We start from the raw sequence: 21,314 nt of genomic DNA on the forward strand, positions 1-21,314 counted from the left end.
AGATTTTTGTCTGGGGCTATGGTCTTTTGCTTTTGTCCTTTGGAAGGGGGAGGGGCTTTTATCCAGGAGGCATATGTACTAGACCTGTTAACAATGATGATCACTAGCTGAGATTTGAAAGAATTCAAGTTACATGTTATTTCTCAACTTTTCTTCCAAGACTGTCAATTAAACGTAACATAGAACTATACTGGCGGTACCTGTTCCCCACGTGATTTGATTGTTCAAAAGTTAGATTCAACCTACTGTGTATGACAATAATACACATTTTTATACTGATATAAGACTTGTTTTATCTTAATGATAATGTTCATTGATACATGTATGTTTAATAAAAAACACAGGTTTTCTGCATTATGTGGTATAGGTTTAATTTCATCGACAAATAGCTTACAATCCTATTCAGTCAAAGGAAAATCCTTGATAAGAATGTCCAGGTATTGAACATGTTGAAGCACATGCTAACAGAATAAAATATGAATTCATCCAGTATCTTCACCTAATAACAACTACTAAATAAAAATAATAATGTCATAAAAATCTTCTAACAGCTTCTCAGGATAATATAGGAGTCTCTGGGTTGTTGTGGCATGTGGTATTGAAAAAAACAATATGTATAAAAATGACAATTAAGAACCAAATACATTGTATACTCAGATGACATGTATGAAAGAAAAATTCCTTGCCAAGCATTATGGCCTTCTTAAGCCCTTTTCAGAAGTATAATTACCCTAACTTACCATGTGCATATCTTTCTTGGCCATATCAGCATCCTTCTTTGTCTGTTCATATGTCATTGTCTTGCTAGAAGCTGACCACATTGATAAATTGTGTATCACCTGTAAACAAAATTACTAATTCTAAAAATAGATTATAAAATCTATTCAGAATTGTGTATCACCTGTAAACAAAATTACAAATTCTAAAAAATAGATAATGACATCTTTTCAGTGGAAGAGGATGGTGAAATGTTTTGAATTTTTTTTTCTCAAAGTGAAATCAAAGGGAATAAGAGTTATATCCAAACCTAAATACAAATCAAATATGAAGTTGCATGCTTTTTCTTGCTGAGGGAACCCCCATTGGTACAGGAAATTGTATTAAACAGTATTCACAAATCATTTACAAAGTATGCTTCATCTATATAAAGCAACACAACAAATTTGAAATCAATCCATCTTTTGGGAGTCAAGAATTTTGCAATGAAAATTTCTCTATAATTCAATATAGTGAAAAATGGGTTTATCTCTCAAAACAGTTAACAGTGGACATCACCCAAACCACTACCAGCCGAGATTTTTGTGACAAAATTTTTTTTTTTTAATTCCATATACAGAAAAATGAAAAAAGTCTAATGAAACTGTGAGGGAAGACACAAGGTGATCCCAATACACTACGCACTCCTTGAATACAGGTATAATATATTGTTATTCTGCATGCATGTAAAACATGGAGTTTCTGTATTGATTTACATATAAATTTCTTCAGCTCTTCTCTAAGTTTACTTATTTCATGTTTGGTTTGAATGCATATTCATTCAAAGAAAAAAATATTCAACTGCATTGCAAACACTCCATTCCATCAACTAAAGTGCTGTTCTATTAAAACATATGAGGTACCTGAAGATTTTTTTTTTTAATTTACATTTAGGTAGTTGTCAAAAATTGAATGTAATGCATGTACCGGTATATAGACTGGGCTTAAAATTGCTTCTATGGGTGAGTCTACTGACAAAAGAAAAGACCTTCCCCTATTGTTTTATACGTTTCAATGGAACAGTTTTTACTTGTAAGAATATGACACCTAATTAAACTTTGATAATGAGACTCTTTGTTAAGATAATAGGATGTTACCTGATAAATCAAGAAACTTAGAAACAAACAACAAGATGGAAGATTCTGAATACATGTGGGCAACTATAAACTTGCCTGCCTAATGTCCTGATTAGAAGCCAGAATAATCTCATTTAGTGCTGGTGGAGGTATCTTTATACCTTCCTTGAATGCTATTGACATCATGGCAGCCTGAAATAAAATACATGTGATCAAATAACACCAGTTATACTAAAATGAGGCAAATAGTGAGAGAAAAAAATCAACATAGCTGTAGAAAATACTTGTTTAAATCAACATGGCTGTGGATAGCACTAGTTTAAATCAACATGGCTGTAGATAGTACATCTGTAATACTTGTTGGAGGAGGTAGACCTAGGGTAAGGGACATAACTCAAGAAATCAGTGATATGTTTGCATCATATTCAATTTCACCAAAGCATCTCAAGCTTTCAATGAAAGCAGAATAAAATGAATCCAAGTTAATTAAATGCTTACATAAGATTGATGTAAAATGCTGAATACAAACGTATAGGTCTACCACCTTAAATCAACATGTACAGGTTTGATCATAACAAGTGAAGAAACATCTACTTTGAAATAGTGTTTAAAATCATAGCTTTTTTCCTCATTGGCAACTACTGTTTATATTTTAAAGATAAAACTCTTTGTTTAGCCATAGTTTAAAGGTAACATACAGAATACTACTACAAAAACATCATTTTCTAATAATATAAAGTTGTCTAGTTCTTATTCAGTAATTTTATTGTTACCATTAATTATAGCAGTTCATGAATGAAAATAGTGCACAAGACTGATGTAATATGCATATTTTTTAACTTAATCAACATCAATGCAAAATATGCCCATAATTAAATATTCTGCAATGACTTTGCAGTTTCTTTTTGCTTCTTCAATATTGCAGTGCTCTAGAATCTGAGAAAATTTCATGAATCTAAAAAAAATATTTTATAATGAAAATCATATTTTCCCTAACAATATTACTTACAAATGTAACATTCCTAAGCTGAGTTTCACTTGCTACAGGAAATGGTAGGTCTTGTTAAATGCATTGATTTCCAGTCCTGAATAAAGCTTTTTCTATATTTACTATGATTTTACTCTCCATAAATTACCTTAATCTGTTCCACTCTTGGTCGCTGGAATCGTAGATCAAAGCAGTAATTAGACAGAGTCCTCATCTTTGGATGATTTCTATCATTACACATACAAATGATGGGGATCTTTGATGACTTGATCAGACCAACTAATTCCTGAAAGAAAATACATGTTGAGTAATTTGTAGTTTTTTATTGATATAAATACATGTTCCTCCAATTCTGTAGGGGAACCTAAAATTTAAAAAAAAATCAATTTCATAAGAAGTAAATGTAAAATGTCGTACACATACATGTATATATTGTACCTACATGTACATGCAGTGCCATATTCCGATACATAAATAAACAACAAAAATTGGACCATAACTCTTTTGAAGGCAGACAGGTAAATTCAGTAATAATTCAAAATGGATACGATAGTTCTGTAGAATGGCATATGGATATCAAGAATTAAGCACTGCAGGAGTGGTAGACAAGGAAATCTCAGATATCTAAAGGTAAGATTACAAGTTATTTTACAAGCAATGCCAAGTTAGAGTATATTACCCAAGGGTGTTTGAGATTTCCTAGTCATGCATTTCTGCCAGTGTTTGATTCTTTTCCTCACTTTTAAAATAGTATGTCAATGCATTAAGCAATATTTGTGGAAATTTCTTTGTATTGCAAGATGTTTTAAAAGGTTTTATAGTGATTTAACAAACATCACATGTTTTCTATATCCATCAATGTTGTCTGATAACACTGAAGTCATAATGTCAAACTATTACAATTTTTGGCAGATATTGTGGAAACAAACTAATCAAATTCCAACATTGGAATACATTACACATATAAATGATACCTGAATTCCTCCCCTATCTTCATTCCCAGCCATTCCATCTACTTCATCCATTACTAGACAATGCTTGTGACCTCCGGTCTTTGACTTTTGACCACCTGTTACATAAATATCAAATCATATAGATATCACATCTCATTATAACCCTGATACACTCACATCAACATGAGACCTAGCAGGTTGGTTGATGGGTTGTTATATGAGATATGATGACTGATGTGAACATGAAGTTGCACATATTTCAAGCTAGGTTATACCCAAACAATCATAGGAATTCAATGTCAGACAGCAACCAAAATCACTTACGACATATGCCCCACCCATAAACATCCTTACACCACATATCAAATATCAAATGGCAGCTGAGACTTTTGTGAAAAAAAATGACTTTATCATTTCATATAGTGAAAAACGACCAAGGCCTATGAAACAGAACATTGATACAGGACAGTTATTATAATCTCTTACATCGTATGACACATCAATATACAGGTATGATTTTGGAGGTCAACAAACAAAGAGGAAATGGGCAAAATCGGAAATAATTATACAATAAAAAAAGAATCGTATGGCAAAATCCAGATTTGAAATAGCAGAATTCCGCTAAAAAGTTGAAAATAATCATCCCTGAATATAAAACTACAACCTAAATTTAAATTAATTTATGCATTGGAAACAGAGAAAAGTGTGTCAACCTTTGAATGGATGGACTGGTGACTCCAATATACCACACACTCGTTGAATGGGAGTAAACAAAAAATCCATATCATATTCCGTTCATAATACAAATACATTTCAACTGCTTGAGTGTTGACATTTAATTCAATACAAATCATGTGACATCAATGATTAAGGGTGTACTATTGATGCTTCAGGTTCAGCCTATAAAACCTGTGTTTTTGAACAAAATACATGTATGGTAAATTGGAATTTTGACCTAAAGAATAATGAATCTCAATGACCTATTATTTTAAATGGCAAGTTGGTAAGTAGACATGATCCATAAAGAAACTACATGTATTTAACATACATCATAAAGTGCAATTGTTCCACTGGTTGCCTTATAATGCTGTTCATAGAAAATTTCATTTATTCAGGGAAAAAAAAAGTCTTGTTTCCTGCTACCAGCAACAAAAAATATAGGGTACGTGGTTAGGGAAATAGACCTTTTTGTGGTAAGTTGGTGAGCATGCTCATCGACTACCCCAACGTTAGCACAAAAGGGTCTATTATTTTATTTTTCAAAAACATTTTACATTGAGTTAATGAGGAAACAATCTTGACTTTAACAGCGCTTGAACCAAAATTGCCATACAATGTTTAGGGTAGGCACAAAAAAAATATGGTAGGGAGAGAAGCAGGAAACAGACATATTACATTTCAGGTCTCATTCATTTCAGGACTATTTTTAATCTTAGACAAAGTTCTGCAAAAAAAAACAAAAACAAAAACAAAACCCTACAAACTTAGGACAGTTTATCCTTCATGGACAATGAAATCACGTCTGACATATTTTATTTTCTAATTCAAATGAATTAAAGATGAATTATTTTGTCTGATAATTCAACTTAAGAGTTTTTTTTTTACATCTTACCAGCAAAATCAACCATAGTTGTATTACTCAGGGATTCAGCAACAACTGACTGCAATGTTTTCTTGGAACGAGTGTCAGAGGCATTTAACTCAACAAAGGAAAAACCAGCTTCCTACAACAAACAAGTGGGAATGTAATAACAAATGAAAAACCAGCTTCCTACAACAAGCCGGTGGGAATGTAATAACAAATGAAAAACCAGCTTTCTTCAACAAACAGGTGGGAACATAATAACAAAGGGAAAACCAGCTACCTACAACAAACAGGTGGGAACGCAATAACACAAGGGAAAATCAGCTTCCTTCAACAAACAGGTGGTAACTTAATAACAAAGGAAAAACCAGCTTCCTTCAACAAAGAAGTGAAAATGTCCTTTTAATCAATATTGTGAATGCTGGAATTTCTCCATAATCAAAAGCCTCGAATCTCTGAAGTCAGTTCCCCCATACATAGAACTAAGTGGACATCCTGATGATATTGAGAGTAGAGACTTACCTTACACACCAGTGTGGCTGTTGTAGTTTTACCAATTCCTGGAGGCCCTGAAAGTAGAGCTGCCTTAAAACCTGCACCAGTCTCATCTTTGCCAAAAAATTTACCTGAAAAATAAAGGAAGTAATCTATGCAAAATATTAGGCTTACATGCAAGTAACAACCCAATAATGCCAGTATCATCAACACAGCTGGCTTTTATTTCTATTTCAATCATAATGCAGCTGTTCAAATTAGTACAGCTCAAAAGTATGTGACCCCAAAGTTTTGATGCAGGACCTTTGAAATTTTAAATTCTTTGAACTTTCAGTAACAATGGTTTTTTTGCATGTGATGTCTTGTCAAAAGAAAGAGCCACAAGGAGGTGTTTATGGGTTGCCTTACCTGTAACAAAATTTATTTCAAGTGAGAATTACATATCAAAGCCAGAAAAAATGCATATCTATGAAGTCACACACACCATGTGGTAGGATTTCAATTTCCTTTAACTTAGTAGGACCTTGTTAGAGAACTTAAGTATCAACCTAGGGTGTCTGAGATTTCTCAGCGGTGTTTTATTGTTTTTTTTTTTACCTGAGGGTTTGACACCAGCCGCTCTGCTTTTATGCCAATTATTTAACCAATTAAACAGTTTCTTTGCATTACTCTTCTCTCCCTGCTGTCCGATAATACTCTTCATTGCTGATGGTTTATATTTATCCACCCACATAACTGAAGAAGCCCCTGATTGATCAGTATTTTTAGCACTACTTTCACTTTTCCACGAACTTGGTTCACTTGTGTCCATGATACTTTCACTTTGACTAGAGTCGGTTTTAAACAGTTTTTTAGGTGATGGAGTCCTTTCAAATTTAGAAAGTTGTTTAGAAGTCTGAGATGATGTACTTCCTTCTTTCTTAAGGTTCTCTTTCTGCTCCTACAATATAGCAACATTGTAACACAAAACTTTTCAAATTCCAATCAACCACAGAATAGCAGATTCTATAACAAGTCCTGTCAAAGACCTGCATCTTTTTTGAAAGAGTTGCAAGAAAATGACAAAAAAAACAATGCATTTTTCTTGATGGATTGATGAACAGGAGAGAATTCTTATATAATGCAATTCACAAACAATTTTCTTAAAGGCTCACTAATCAATATCACAATAAGTTTGAAGTGTAAAATAGATCCTAAGTTTAGATGTCCCAAGAGAAAATACCATTGTCATGTCATTACTTATCATCAATTTAACATTCACAACTTTAAGTGAACTGGTCCACAGAAGAAATAATGCATCAAAATCGATGTGATGTCAAGTTTAGGAAGCATAGGTCCCTGTAAAATCCTAGTTTTTTTTTGTTTTTTTTTTAAATAAGTTAAATACATTCAAAATCTATACAGCATCATTTGTATAAACTACAAATGATCAGTTGAGGTAAATACGACTACATTTGATATCAGCCATTTCTGAAATAAAATTTAAAACATAACTTTTGATAGACCTGTAAATTCAGTTCATAACCATGCACACATACCACAATAGACGCTTCAAAACTCAATATCTTCTGAACAGACATTTTGGGATTCAAACATTTTCTTGGCATCTCTTAGACTAGGTGGTGTTGCTTAAACAAAGTTCAGAACAAATAGATTTTGGTCCAATTGGTCCATCAGTCTCACAGAATTTCAATACATTTATTATACCTTTTTAATTGATTCTTCAGCTTGTATTTCATACTTGGACTTTTTACCAGGTTTAGTTCTGATCAGGTCTAACATCCCATCCTCATCTACCTGTTTTGTTCCAAAATTTCTTGCCTGAAATATGATCAGGATAAAAAACGATAATTATATTAATAATATCAGATGTATTCCAAATACATGTAACAGAAAAAGGAACAGATATAGTGGAACAGAACAAATAAAGAGTTTATACTTACAGATCACTAAATGGTCTTCAATATTAAAGTGTAAACAAACATTAAAGTAAGCTCTGAAAGGCCCCAACAACAAATGCCAGATTGTTTTATATCAAGTGCATTCCAAATACATGTACCGTATTTTGGCGTGTATAGTGTGCATTTATGTATTGTGCACAGTGCAATTTTGAAGGTCTAAACGTGTGAAAAAAAGATTTTTAGACTTACGTTGTAGCAAAAAAAAGACAAAAAAAAAAAATTTCATATTTTGCTCTTGATCGGTCAATTTGTTAACCTTGATGTGGTATTTCCTATGAAAATGTGAAGGAAAGAAACTTCTATGCGGACTAAAACATCATGTAAACATCAGTAGCTACATAAATTGGATGGTTTTAATATCGAAGGATGATAAAATTGACACAGGATGTATGAAATGGCTTATAAAACAAAAACAAAAAATCAGACATTTCCAGTTGTGGTTGTAACTCAAATTTCACATTTTTTCATTTAAAAACATACTTTTAAGAAAGAAAATTGTAATAAACAAAACAGCCAAAATAAGTATCAGAATAATCATTTTCAACTGTAAAAGAATTTGATAAGGGGGGTTTGCCAAAAAAGAAATTAGTTACTTTTTGGTTTTTAGTTGTTTCATACCAATTTCTAACCATGCTTTATAAGCAGGAAATATTATACAATCTTTGTTTAAAACATGTTATTAAGTCACTTGAACATGATTTGAAGAAAATATCACTAAAAATTCAATACTTAATGATATATTTGATGGTTAGATAAAATTTTTTTCAGTAACATTTCACTTTCGGTTTGTTTACATTACACAATGTCTTTTCACGTACCAACTCATGGCCAATTCTCATGTATTGATGTATAATCGCACCCCCATTTTCTGGAAATAATTTTTATGTAAAAATGTGTGCACCAAAATACAGTAATGCCACATTGTTTGATATCAGGCATGTTCAAAATAATACTAGTGTTAAAATGTATTAATATCAAATGTGTTCCAAATACTGACACGGGTACATGTAAGTATTATTATTAACTGATTACTTAAAATACAGTGCAAATTGCCCATTTAATATAACAGGAAGTTGCATGGATTTATTACACCCGAATTTATACAGGGCAATGCCCTGTATTAAAAATTTTAATACAGGGCAATGTCCTGTATTAAAGTCGGGCAAATTCGGCTATTTCCGGAAACGTACAAATACGAAATGAACTATAGTCAAGTGTAATTTTCTGTAACAGACTATAGTTTTGCAGACGATAAACAAACAATGAACATGGCCGCACCAGAAAGAATGTCAGATCGAAAAGCAAAGAGCGGCAAGGATATGCTGGAGGTATTAGCACATGATATCATGAGATATGAAAGATATGAAACATTGGCAGAAAATGATGAAATGTTAGCACTGGCATCGGCTCTCGCTGGGGAATCTGAAGAAGGGTGTACGATTTACGAGATTGATGTCCCACTGCCACAGCCACAGGCACAGGCACAGTTCGAGGCTGTTGACATTACTAATCCTGTCAATAATGTTAGTGATAATATAAAGCCTGTATTATGTCCTCTGTACGAATAAATACGAACCAATGGCAGTCATTTTAAGTAATGTCATGAAATGGGTATTTTCATATGAAGCCTGTACTATGTCCTCGTACAGTCATTTTAAGTAATCTGTTAATAAAGGTGTCATGAAATGGGTATTTTCATATGAAGCCTGTATTATGTCCTCGGACATAATACAGGCTTCGTATGAAAATACCCATTTAATAACACTATATTATTAACTAGCTGTACATGCATTTTCTGTTGGTGACCACTGCTTCTGTAGTCAAAAGTGAAGTTTTAAGTTCACAAGTCACATCTATGAAAGTACATGTACAACATATATTACCATTAAAAAATTATTGTTTTATGAAACAGTTACAGACCTGATTTTATGAGGTAAACAAGTAAGCAGATATTGACATATAAAACAGTAATAACTACAATTACTGTGAGCAAGTAGAATATTTTGAATTGGATAATCTCCCTTTGGGGTGCTCCAATAATAATTATATTCTTTTATGCACATCTACATATGATTGCACAATTTTTATTGGTAATATATATGATATTGATTGGTATGTTATAAATGTACAAGTACAAATAGAATATTTTTAATTGGATAATCTCCCTTTGGAGTCCTCCAACAATAATGATATTCCTTTATGCACATCTACATATGATTGCACAACCTGCCTATAAATTCTAACAGCTGCTTAGGACGTATTGCACTTAACAGAACTGTATTCAGCTAGACAGATTTAATATATACCCCAAAATTTTAGTTATGAACAATTATGGTAAAACCCTGATTTGGAAAAGCTATACAAAAAACGTTCAACCTACATGGGCCTGAAAATATCCCTCTTTAAACCAGTTACGGTCAACAAAAAGTAGATAAGTGAGGAACCTGGAGAGAGGAGACTGAACAAGTCATCATGCAAAATCAATATATCAAATAAATCAGAATTCTCTCGAAATTAGAAAAAAAAAGCTGAAAATCTGTTACAGGAAATGACTACAATAGCCTCCACAATAATGAATGGAGACAAATGAAGTCTGTTGTTTACCTTATTTAGTTTACTTTCCCCAGCATCTCTACCAATAACCATGTAAGATGTTTTCTTACTAACAGATGTTGTAACCTTTCCACCATACTTCTCAATTAAACTTTTGGCTTCATCACGCTCAATGGATTCTAATACACCTGTTATAACAAATGTTAGACCCTCAAGGCAGTTTGGTGCTCCCTAGAAAACAATCATAGAAAATGTGAAACATTACGCTAAAAAAAAATATGCTAGGTTCTCAGGCCCCGCTGCATCCCTAAAAACCCTGCAATTTCTATTACGGTAAAATCCTGAAATTTTACATCAGTTCTGGAAATTTTAATATCCAGTCCAGAATCGACTTTTAATTAGTGAACAGAATCGTCTGCACATTTGACAAAAAAGTAAAAAAGTATGATGCGAATGAGACTGTTATTTAGCATTAACCATTAAAAACGAAAGTTGTCTTGTGGTGCAGAGATGGCTCTTATTTCTTGCCACATCCCATATTTATCATACCTCTTTTATTTAACTTCTCAACATTCTGTACGTTTACAGAATTGTTCAATTCGATGAAATTTCTCGGAAAAAAAATTAATAAAACTTGCTTCTGTCATTTGGTCTGGACCTTCATGACAAATTTCCAGGTAGAAGTACTTTTGACTTGAAAGGACTGATAGTCCGAAAAAATAAGCAAGCCTAAAAAGTACGGAAAATAATACAGAATAAAACTGTGATATTCGAAAACTGCCTTATTCTGTATATACACTATATAGAATGTAAGATTATACTTTATTAAGTTTTATATCATTAACCTCTGGAATTTCTTTGGATCCCAATGCCTGTGGTCCTTCCCTGGTCATGTAAGATCTATATGTAGTTCCTTTTCTCTGTAATGTAGCTGGAGTTTCTGGAGACTGAGAGAAATATAATAGATTAATAGGTTCAGACACGAGTATCTATTGAAGATCTGACTGCAAGAAATTCCATCTTTTGACAATGGAGCCAGCAGAACGGGTGAAAAGACAAAAAATTAATCACGCAAGTGGAAGACACCCCAAATCTTCGACAGATGACAAGTGTAAGAATGTATTTCTTCTGTTTCACAGCCAAAAGCTGCGGAATTACAATATCGGTCAATGAGTAATTAGCATAAAATATGTGTCATATTACTGGGTGGTGATAAATCATGTGCAATAAATAGTATCACCCCTGAAAATTACTTTTTATCGTAATTAATTGTTAAGTTTTTGTATAATTTGAATATATTAACAAACATTGCCAGACAAAGATGAGGATCTGCATACAAAAAGTTTGATTAATTCATTCATTGACCCTCTGAACTTTACTGGACTACTTTTACTTTGTGTATTGCAATTGCCTATTTTAGCCAAGACAGACACAGTCGTGTGCACCTGTCTGCCATAGAAAAACAAAGAAAATATTATAGTAATATCACAAGCTGAAAGAAAATATTACTTGCATATTGGACAATCAGAATAGAATGTAGACAAGGCAAGGCAGTTGCATTTATCCTGCAATTTTTGCATAATTTACTTTATTATCAACCTTTGAACATAATTATATGAGGCTACTATGAATCCAATGATTCTCCAGATCACAAAGCATGTATTTGCACACAGCACATGTTGAAAATAAGTGGCAAAACAATGCATCATGCCTGGACCTAAAGCCTAATAATATACTGGCTGTAATTTTTCCTAAAATTGTACATATAAATGTTGTATATCTTTTTCCTTTTGTCTATGAATGATATCCAGTAAAAACTGAACACTTTATAATGGGCATACTAGTCTGCTTCATTTGTTCTGTGCTTAGCTTGCCACTAGTCTGTTTTATTTGTATTCTGTGCTTAGCTTGCCACTAGTCAATAAGAACTAAAATTTAATATAACTGACAGAACAGAATATAGTTTGATTCTCTTGGTTCATTGACGGTCTACTACTTACAACTTTACTGGGACTGGTTTTACTGCCTCTGACAGATTTAGGGGTACTGACTTTATCACTAGCACTAGGAGATGGTTTCTTGGGAGATACTTTCTCAGGTTTTGCAGGAGATATCTTCTCTGCTTTGGCTGGTGAAAACTTCTGCAGTTTATTTTGCTCCTTCTTAGGTGACTAAAACACAAACAAATGAAATGTATAAGAAATACAAAATAAGTTCATCTTACATGGAAGCATTATGTAAAATTGCAAATTCAAAAGAAGTTTTGAGACTATTCTATCAGTGATTAAACTAATTCTGATTTAATAATGAACAAGATGTTGCATACTATGTCCCATTCAACTATTTCAGTCAAAGCAAGGAAAGACAGACACAGCACAGGGAAAGGAAGACACAGTACAAGTCATCATGCAATTGCAATATACCAAATATCTAAGCATTCCCTGTATAAATAGAAACTGGGAAATATGTTACAAAAATTTCCATTTTGTACCACCTGAAAAATTATTAAGTTGATCTGTTAACAGGAAGTAGGTGAGAAACTGGAAAGTGGGGACAGGGTACTAGTCATCATGAGAAAGCAATATAGCACATATCTAAGCATTTCCTCCAGTAGAAGCTGAAAAAATTGTACAGATGAACAAGGTGATTCCACCCTGATGACTGGTGGGATAATAACAATAGATAACAAATATCAGTAAGTAAATTGTCTCTTTAGTTGTTTTCTTTGTAGCTATTTTAACTTATATATTGTATATATCTTCTGTATTGATTTGATTACAGATTTTACCATTTTTGACCAGCAACAATTTTACTCTACCTGTTTACATTGTTATATACCAGAAATAGGCAAAATGGAAGGGGGAGGTTAAGTATGCTATAAAGCCTGCTTTAAACCACAATTTCCATTGGAAATACCTGTACCAAGTCAGGACCATCACGGTGGTTTCCAATTTTCTGATGTTTACCCTGATATTGCATTTGCTATATAGACTTTCCTTTTTGAGTATTTCTCTCGACTATTGCCTAGAATTTATCAGGTTGGTAATTTTTGTTATTCCCCTTCATCATGTGTATTGTCATGAGAATTACAGTATAGCCATTAAATATATAACATTGACCTAAGTTCAAAATATCAAACTCATGTTATTCCTGGCACAGCTACAAATCTGACTTTGTAAAATAATATTTCAAAAATAGAACAATAGCCATATTAAAGTATTCAAATCAGACTGATATTAAAGGGAAGTGTCACCTTCATTTGTGATACAGGTGTCTCCGGTATTGAGACACCTGTACTGGGTTTCTCAGGTGTGTCTGCAATAAGTGTCTTTGATTTAGCTGCAAGCTTGCTGGCTAATGATCCTACAATAATATATATGTTATTTGTTAAAGTAACAAGTACAAAATACTGAATAGCTGGAATCTTGAAAATAAAAGCCAGCCAAATTTAAGTCCAGATGTTTGTATATCATTTCCATTCCGTTATCTAAAGACAGGATAATTAATACACATTGCCAGATTTAATACCATAGCTATGATAAATGTAATAGTTTTGTGAAAAATTGACCCATATGTTCTATTTTTAGCCATGGTGGGCAACTGCTTTGTACAAGATACCCTTAGGATCACTCACTCTAATTTTCATTTAAATATGTCCACTAGTTTTCCAGGAAATGAAGAATTAGTAACAGAAGATGACCATGATGCCAAGTGATCACTGAGGGTGATAGTTCACATGACCCTTCCAGCCAGGTGAACTATAAAGAACAATGTTGAACTACATGTTCTCACACTTCTACTAAATTCATCACTTTAAATACCTGCTCACCAGTCCTTAAACTTTGCCTAAATCTGAACAACTTGCCTTTATAAGCAAAGCAAATTTCCACAAGCTCAAATTAACTTATACTATACTCAATCATAGGGCTAGTGGATAAAGGCACTGACTGAAAGACTTTCTAAAATCCTGCCTTTTTATAAATAAAAGGTCAATAAAAATAATCAGTTCAATGCAAGAACTTTGACCTCAATAATAAACCGCTTTTTACACTCTGGTCTACCTCACTACCTTTTGGCTTCTGTTCAGGGGCTTCCTTTTCAGGGGCTTCAACTCTAGCTTTCTTTGCAGGTCTTCCTTCATCTAAAGCCTCTAAGGTTTTAATGAAGTTTTCATCATCATGCATTTCAACATCATCCATCTCATCTTCTTTTTTGTCATCTTCTTCCTGTTTATGTAAACATAATTTAAGGTCCATTAACAAGAATACTCTGGGAATATAAGAAAATAATGTCCTTAAACCCAAACTATGGTGTTTAGTTATGCACCTATGTACAAGTACTTTCTAGTTACTGATCATAAATTTATTTTACTTAATAGCAGTTAATATATTCAAGAGAAAGATAACATCTCTACTCGATTTCTACACCTCCCAATAACAAATTCCTTGTTTCTACCTCATTTTCTAGTTTCACTTTTTCAGACAAATTTTCTAAATGGAGACTTGTACCTGACTTATAGTAGTCCAAAGAGGAAAAAATAAATAAAGAATCACTACAAAAAATACAGAAAAAACAAACCAGTTTCCGTTTACTTGACACTACTGGTCTTTCTTTCCTCTTTACTGAACCTCCTCCAAAGAAATCCATGGCACTAATAGGGGTTTTCTTTACTTCAGAGTCCTCTTTCTTGACCTCTAGTTTTTGTTTGGTTTTATGTGGACTAGGAGTTTTGAAGTAGGACTCTAATGTAGATTTCTTTTTCTTTTCCTCATCTGACAACAAAGACATTGTTTTTTTCAGACAGTGAGTATTAAATACTAAGATCTGTGATTAACAATAGGAAAGTGGAAAGATCAAATAACGAGTGCCAAACAACACCTACATTTAATATGTTCCATGCATGAATTAAATCTTCAAGCGTTCTTGACACGAGTGATCATATTTTGGTTATTCACGATAACCAATTGATTATCCTATTTATTAAATAGATTTCCTCCATTGTTTGTTGCTTTTTTCAACATGTTAAAATTCTGTGAACAGTGGATTGATATTGTGTTGTGAAATTTTGGTGGGAAAAAATGCAAGAGTGGAATACAGAACAGTGTTCTCCCCAGGATTTTGGAGGGAGAAAGTCTGAAAATGTAATTACAGAATTTATTTCCGAGTGTGAATGATCAATTATTTTTACTCAGGCAATCATAAGATAATTAACTGGAAAGAGTGAATAACCAAAGTATGTTCATGAAAGGCTGAAGAACGCCTAGATTTTAACAAGTGAGCGGAACTTGTCCCATTCACAAGTTAAATCTTCAAGCATTCTTGGCTCAAGTGATCATATTTTGATTATTCAAGATAATCAATTGGTTATCCTATTTATTATATAGATTTTCTTCATATTTTATCAATATTTTCGACATGAATTTTAAATTTTGCGATAGGCCGATTGATATCAAAGTTGGTGTGAATAATTGCACGTGGGCAAAACATTAACATGTACCTATTCATTTAACCCATTCCAATTATCTTATCCGGTAATTTTTTTTTATTGAAACCAAATAAAGACTAACCAGGGGCTGCTCTGGTTTCCAAAATTCTGTCGCCAGAAAAATCGCCAGCTGCCATATTTTGTCACCAGTTCTCAGAAATTAGAGCCAAAGGGTGCAAAAATAAAAAAATTATACTTTTTTTTAAAAAAAAGACAATATTAAGTTCACTGATAAATTACCTTTGTCAATTCATCATAATAACCTCTCCATTCATGACATACATATACCCAATATTCACTCTTGATGTATGTATAAAGCACGTTTTTAGCTCTAGTCAATCACTTTCATATGCATAAAATAATAAAGGACTACTCCAGAAACAGGTATTTTACTTCTATCAAAGACTTTATATTACTATTCTCATACAGTCCCTGATTTTAAAACATGTTCACCTTTGTCCTTTATGGGCTAATATATCTAATACTATATAATTTATTATTTTTATCAAACCTGATTCTTTTTTTTCAAGTGATAAAATTTCTATCAAACTACATTTTGTACCATGGACCATTAATTGTGTCACTGTTTAATTATTTTGATATCTGAATAGCATTTCCTTAATTAGATTTCGGAAATCCCCATTCTATTTGTTTACCGATTTTCCCGCCAAAAAAGTCACATGGCAAAAGTGTAAACAAATGTCATCCATTTTCTTTTATCAATTCTTTCATTTCGAAGTGTTCAGACACTTCCTGATGGGATAATCATTGTTAATTGGATTTAATTTATTCTATTATTAGGTAAGTCTGTTTCTGACTGTATTACATGGTTAAACAGGGCTATGAAACTTGTGTGTAGCCACATGCACATGGCCTTAATTGTGTTTACCTTTGACCAGGTGATGAGAGTTTTGATTGGCTCAATAATGTATTTACATTTGATAGACACCTCCCATGAGGATATTGTCAATCACGGTCATCTGGTCTAATTACCTTTAATTGCCTTCAGCCGTAAACTGGTCAAAGTCAGTTAACTCTGACCAGGTGTCAACACAAATGTTTAATTAAAGAATATCCATTGCTGATAAACTTCCCGTCAATCTTAATATACAAAACCTTGGCCCAAGAAAATCGTCAACTGGCTATTTTTGTCGCCAGATAAAATAAAAAATCGCAAATTGCGACATTGGCGAAGCCCAGCGCGACCCCTGCTAACATTTTACGCCAAACAAAGATAAAAATATGTGATTTTCCACTAATATTAATCAATTGTATGATCTTATAACACAGGTCTACCAATTAGAAAAAAAAAATTGTTCTGGCTTACCAACCAAAAATCCTACAATGTATCACTTACCAGAATCATCAATATAAACGGGGGCCAAATTCTTGTTACTTTTTTTCTTCTTTTTATCTGACTGAGGTAATGGGTCTTCTCCATCATCTAAAAATTGTACTAACTTATATATTTTGAAGTATCAGAATAAAATTCTAGCCTAAGCAGTTTTCAAATTTTGCCACAGGCCCATGGGTACAAATTAGTGCTGGAGTACCCAAAATTATTACTTTTAAGAAACCTTTAAGCTGTCATTTTCCTAGGTCATTGACATTCAATTCTTTTCATCAACACTCTGTTCTCTTTGAATGGTACAAATGTACATTGCTATAAACAGGTAAAAAAGTTAATTTGAAACTTTAAAGCCTGGTAGTTGTCTCCTATGAAACTGATCAGCATTTTCCATTTTAAATATTTTGATCATGTATACTAAGTACCTGAATCGATAACTCTATGTGTTTTCTGTTTCGATTTTGACTTTCTGGTCTTTAGCTTGACTACATCTTCAAGTTCATCATCATCTTCACTGCTTATCTGCTGTAAATTAAGCAAAGTATTTAACGCATTCTAATTGTACTACTTTGAACAATATAATCCTTTCAAGTCTACAGAAACTTGAAAGACTCGTTATTTTCCAGATTAAAAATGTATGTACAAATGTAACTAAATCTAAATATTAAAATATTAGAACCTACATACATGTACATGTATACCTTTTATAATAGTACTAGGGAAAGGCATGTTACTACCAGAGAAACCCCATAGAAGCATTGTCAACCTACTGGTACATGTAAGTATATATATTTTATTTAAATATCAACAGTTTTAGGACCACTAAAGTACATGCATAAATTTTTTGTGGTCATATACCTATAAAAACTTGCGTCTTTTACCTGTACCTTATATGTTTTAAAAGAAACACGATTGATTGATTGTTGGAGTTGACCATCTGAGCAGCAATACTTCAGCTATATTCAGGCAATGAACATGAAATGGCGGATAAAATGAACATGAAGTGATTGACTGATTATTAGGGTTTAACATCTGAGCAGCAATATTTCAGCTATATTCAGGCAATGAACATGAAATGGAGGATAAAATGAACATGAATTTAAAAGAACAGACCAAAGTTGTTTCTATCTAGTAATATATATCAATTTACATTTGTACATGTTTACACGTTACCTTTTTCTTCGACTTCTTAGAAACTTTCTGTGGTGTTGGATCTTCATCACTTTCCGCAAATAAATCTTTGGATTTCCTTTTATCACGTAAAGTTTTTTCCTGGGAAACATTCCCATTTTCGTCCTCGTCAGAGTCTATTTGTATGATCTTTTTGTCTTCATTCTTCTTACTTTTACTTTTTTCTTTCTGTGGTGTCTTTTTGTTTACACTGATAGTTTTCTTAGAAGTTTCACCTTTTGTCTTTTCTTTTGAAGAATGTTTTTCTAAGCTAGGTTTACATTTCAAGTTACTTGTCTTTGTTGAATCTGTTTTGGAAGATTTAGATTCATCCTTACTTGAATTTTTGCTGTGCTTTGTAACTGTAGATGCTCCAAAAAAGTTTCTGATGTCCTGTTCATAGAAAGTACAGCTTCACACATATGATAAATATCTAAAAATGTTACTCAACTCAGATTTTTGTCATCAGAAATTGCACTCTTTAGTTTAAGTTGTTTTAAAAATGTGTTAAATGTACAATACCATCAGCCAAAAGTTAAATTTCTCCACTCTTCACAGTGGAGTCACTACATTTTTTGTATGTTCTCCAGTGAGTCCACCAAAGAAAAATCATCTCAATTCAAAAAAGATACACATAATATGATATCCAGGGTTCATACACGTTTTTTACAACAAAATTCAAGGACTTTTAAGGACAATTTTAAAGATTTTCAAGGACACTGATTATCAAAACATCAAGGCTTTTAGGTGTATTGCTTGAGTTGGCCCTATCCAGCCAGTCACCGTATGCAGACATTTCACGCCATCTATATGTATTTGAGAACTGACACCTGCCAGACAATAGACATGAACAAAAACAGAACAATGTAATATACACATGTACATTACATGTAAATTAAATTTATGACCATGGTGCGACAGTAGTGTAAATCCGATCAAAACAGATTAATCTATATTTTAACGTTATATATTAATATAATTTGTTAAATTAAATTGACCTTCGATTCCAACATTCATTCATAAATTTTATAGTTATTTTTAGTATTTCTATAGAACTGCTATTTAATATATATGCTATATCTCTTGGTGTGAGGTGAGGATTTGATGAAGAAATTAAATTATGGTTGTCCAGTTTCATTCTGTATTGATTTCTTTGCGGTGTGTAGTGGATGCACACCGAGAAGAACTGATATTCATCCTCTATGTTCCCACTATCATATGATTTACAAATACGTTTTTTTCTCTCTCTCTGTTTTTGTACCGACCCCTTTCTATTTCTAGTGCATGTGCACTCAAATGAAATTTACTGATGATAGATCTTTCTATTCTAGATTTACATAAATCAATATAGTGAGGTTTTTAGACGGAATAAATATGGAATAAATATTTTACGGGAAAATGACAGTTTTTCACTCATAGCTAGTGAGCCTACTAAATTTTGTTTAAACTGATCGTGTAGTCTTTGTTTGATTCTTTTGATATAAAATAGAAGGTTATTAAGTTGTAAGTTAAGATGACAGAACCCTAATTTATTTAGTATATTTTTTACATGGGACATCCACAAGTTGTTTTTAACTTCTCTGAACATTTCGTAGACTAGTGTATCAGGGGAGTTAAGGATATGGTTTAAAAATTTAATCGTATTCAATTGAACTTTTAGATGTAGAGATGTTTTGTTCAGTTCTGTTAAGCAATGCAATGTTTGTAGTTTTACTATTTACTCCAAGGATTTCTTTTATGAATTTCAAATGTAAGTGTTCATAGGGGTCAGAGTCACTGAAAGTTTTCCAGCTACCCAGACCTCACTTCCGGTGCACCTGGTCCATGCTCCCAGTTTTTAAGGGAGTCCGAGTTGCTCATTTACTTTTGTTACATTGTATGTATGATTTTAGTTATTTCATGTTCTTTGTTGTGTATGTCTGTTTTCCAAGTCTGGGTCTTCATCCCTGGATTACATTCTTTTGATTACCGCTATAACCTTGGTTCCCTTGATTACTCTTCCATAAAGAACCAAAGTGTCAAATAACTTTTCAAGTAAATTACATGGGACATCTATAAATATGACTTTTTTTTATTTTAAACCAGGTCAGACATGATGAAAACTTCTCCCCCGAAATTTGAACTACTTTTTTCTCAGACTGGCAAAAACAAATAATCAACATCGTCAATTTATTTTATTAATAAAATGAACAATCAATCAAAAGTGATATCGTTTTCTATAAGTAAATAAAAATCACACAATTGAATTGCTTTTATTTACAAAATTCTCATTGAAACCATGAATTATTTCCCGAGGACGTCCACATAACCAAAACCGCATCACGTTTATAAAAAAATAGAACTAAATTACTACGCGCCAGTTTCACGGAAATGGTACTATTTTTATAATAGGAAAAATACGTAAATTGCTGATATTATAAACTTTGTACGTAATCAGTAAGTCCGATGGTCAGAAAAATGTTCTTTTCTGCAATTAAACAACACTTTTATATTGATTTGAAATGATATCAGATTCTCAAGGACTTTTATGGACCTCTTTTGAAATTAAAGTACTTTCAAGTCCTTAATTTTCGACTTTTCATTTTCAAGTACTTTCAAGGATTTTAAGCACCTGTGATAACCCTGTGTATCTGCAGTTTTGTTTTTCAGCTTGGGGAAACTGAAGACTGGCTCGGAATATCAGAAAAACATTGTATCAACTCCCATCTTTTATATATTTAAAGGTTAGGAAATATGTCATGCAGTGATTTTTCTAACATTCATCATTTTCTTCATTGAAGAAAGACATTTCAGGATGACAAAAAATAATCTACATGATGTAGTCTCATTTTGTCACCAGAAATCTTTGAAGTATAAAAAAAGACATTAAGAGCTGTAAGCCCAACATTGGTTCAAGTGACAATTCTATTACCCCCAACTCTCAACATTTGTCCAAATTTTGCGT

At 32.6% G+C, this 21,314-nt stretch overlaps 1 protein-coding gene across 2 annotated transcripts in view; it reads right to left on the bottom strand.

Annotated features, from left to right (window-relative positions):
* Positions 1-21,314, bottom strand: part of LOC148598898 (replication factor C subunit 1-like) — a 37,508-nt gene that overhangs the window by 9,568 nt on the left and 6,626 nt on the right. Inside the window, exons 2-18 of one of the 2 annotated variants that reach the window (XM_088560567.1) lie at positions 18,374-18,763; positions 17,626-17,722; positions 17,210-17,296; positions 14,946-15,139; positions 14,437-14,593; positions 13,621-13,730; positions 12,368-12,538; positions 11,213-11,314; positions 10,419-10,598; positions 7,561-7,674; positions 6,451-6,793; positions 5,881-5,984; positions 5,386-5,497; positions 3,795-3,889; positions 2,969-3,106; positions 1,929-2,024; positions 741-839 (exon numbers count right to left, since the gene is read on the bottom strand). In XM_088560567.1, the coding sequence (XP_088416693.1) occupies positions 741-839; positions 1,929-2,024; positions 2,969-3,106; positions 3,795-3,889; positions 5,386-5,497; positions 5,881-5,984; positions 6,451-6,793; positions 7,561-7,674; positions 10,419-10,598; positions 11,213-11,314; positions 12,368-12,538; positions 13,621-13,730; positions 14,437-14,593; positions 14,946-15,139; positions 17,210-17,296; positions 17,626-17,722; positions 18,374-18,763 (2,589 nt within the window). Of the gene's footprint in view, positions 1-740; positions 840-1,928; positions 2,025-2,968; positions 3,107-3,794; positions 3,890-5,385; positions 5,498-5,880; positions 5,985-6,450; positions 6,794-7,560; positions 7,675-10,418; positions 10,599-11,212; positions 11,315-12,367; positions 12,539-13,620; positions 13,731-14,436; positions 14,594-14,945; positions 15,140-17,209; positions 17,297-17,625; positions 17,726-18,373; positions 18,764-21,314 lie in introns of both variants that reach the window. The other variant, XM_088560565.1, reaches the window with a different exon arrangement.

This window comes from Perna viridis, chromosome 14, assembly GCF_037379345.1.
Source record: "Perna viridis isolate PV_CMFRI_1.1 ecotype Kerala chromosome 14, ASM3737934v1, whole genome shotgun sequence".
NCBI classification, from domain to species: Eukaryota; Metazoa; Mollusca; class Bivalvia; order Mytilida; family Mytilidae; genus Perna; species Perna viridis.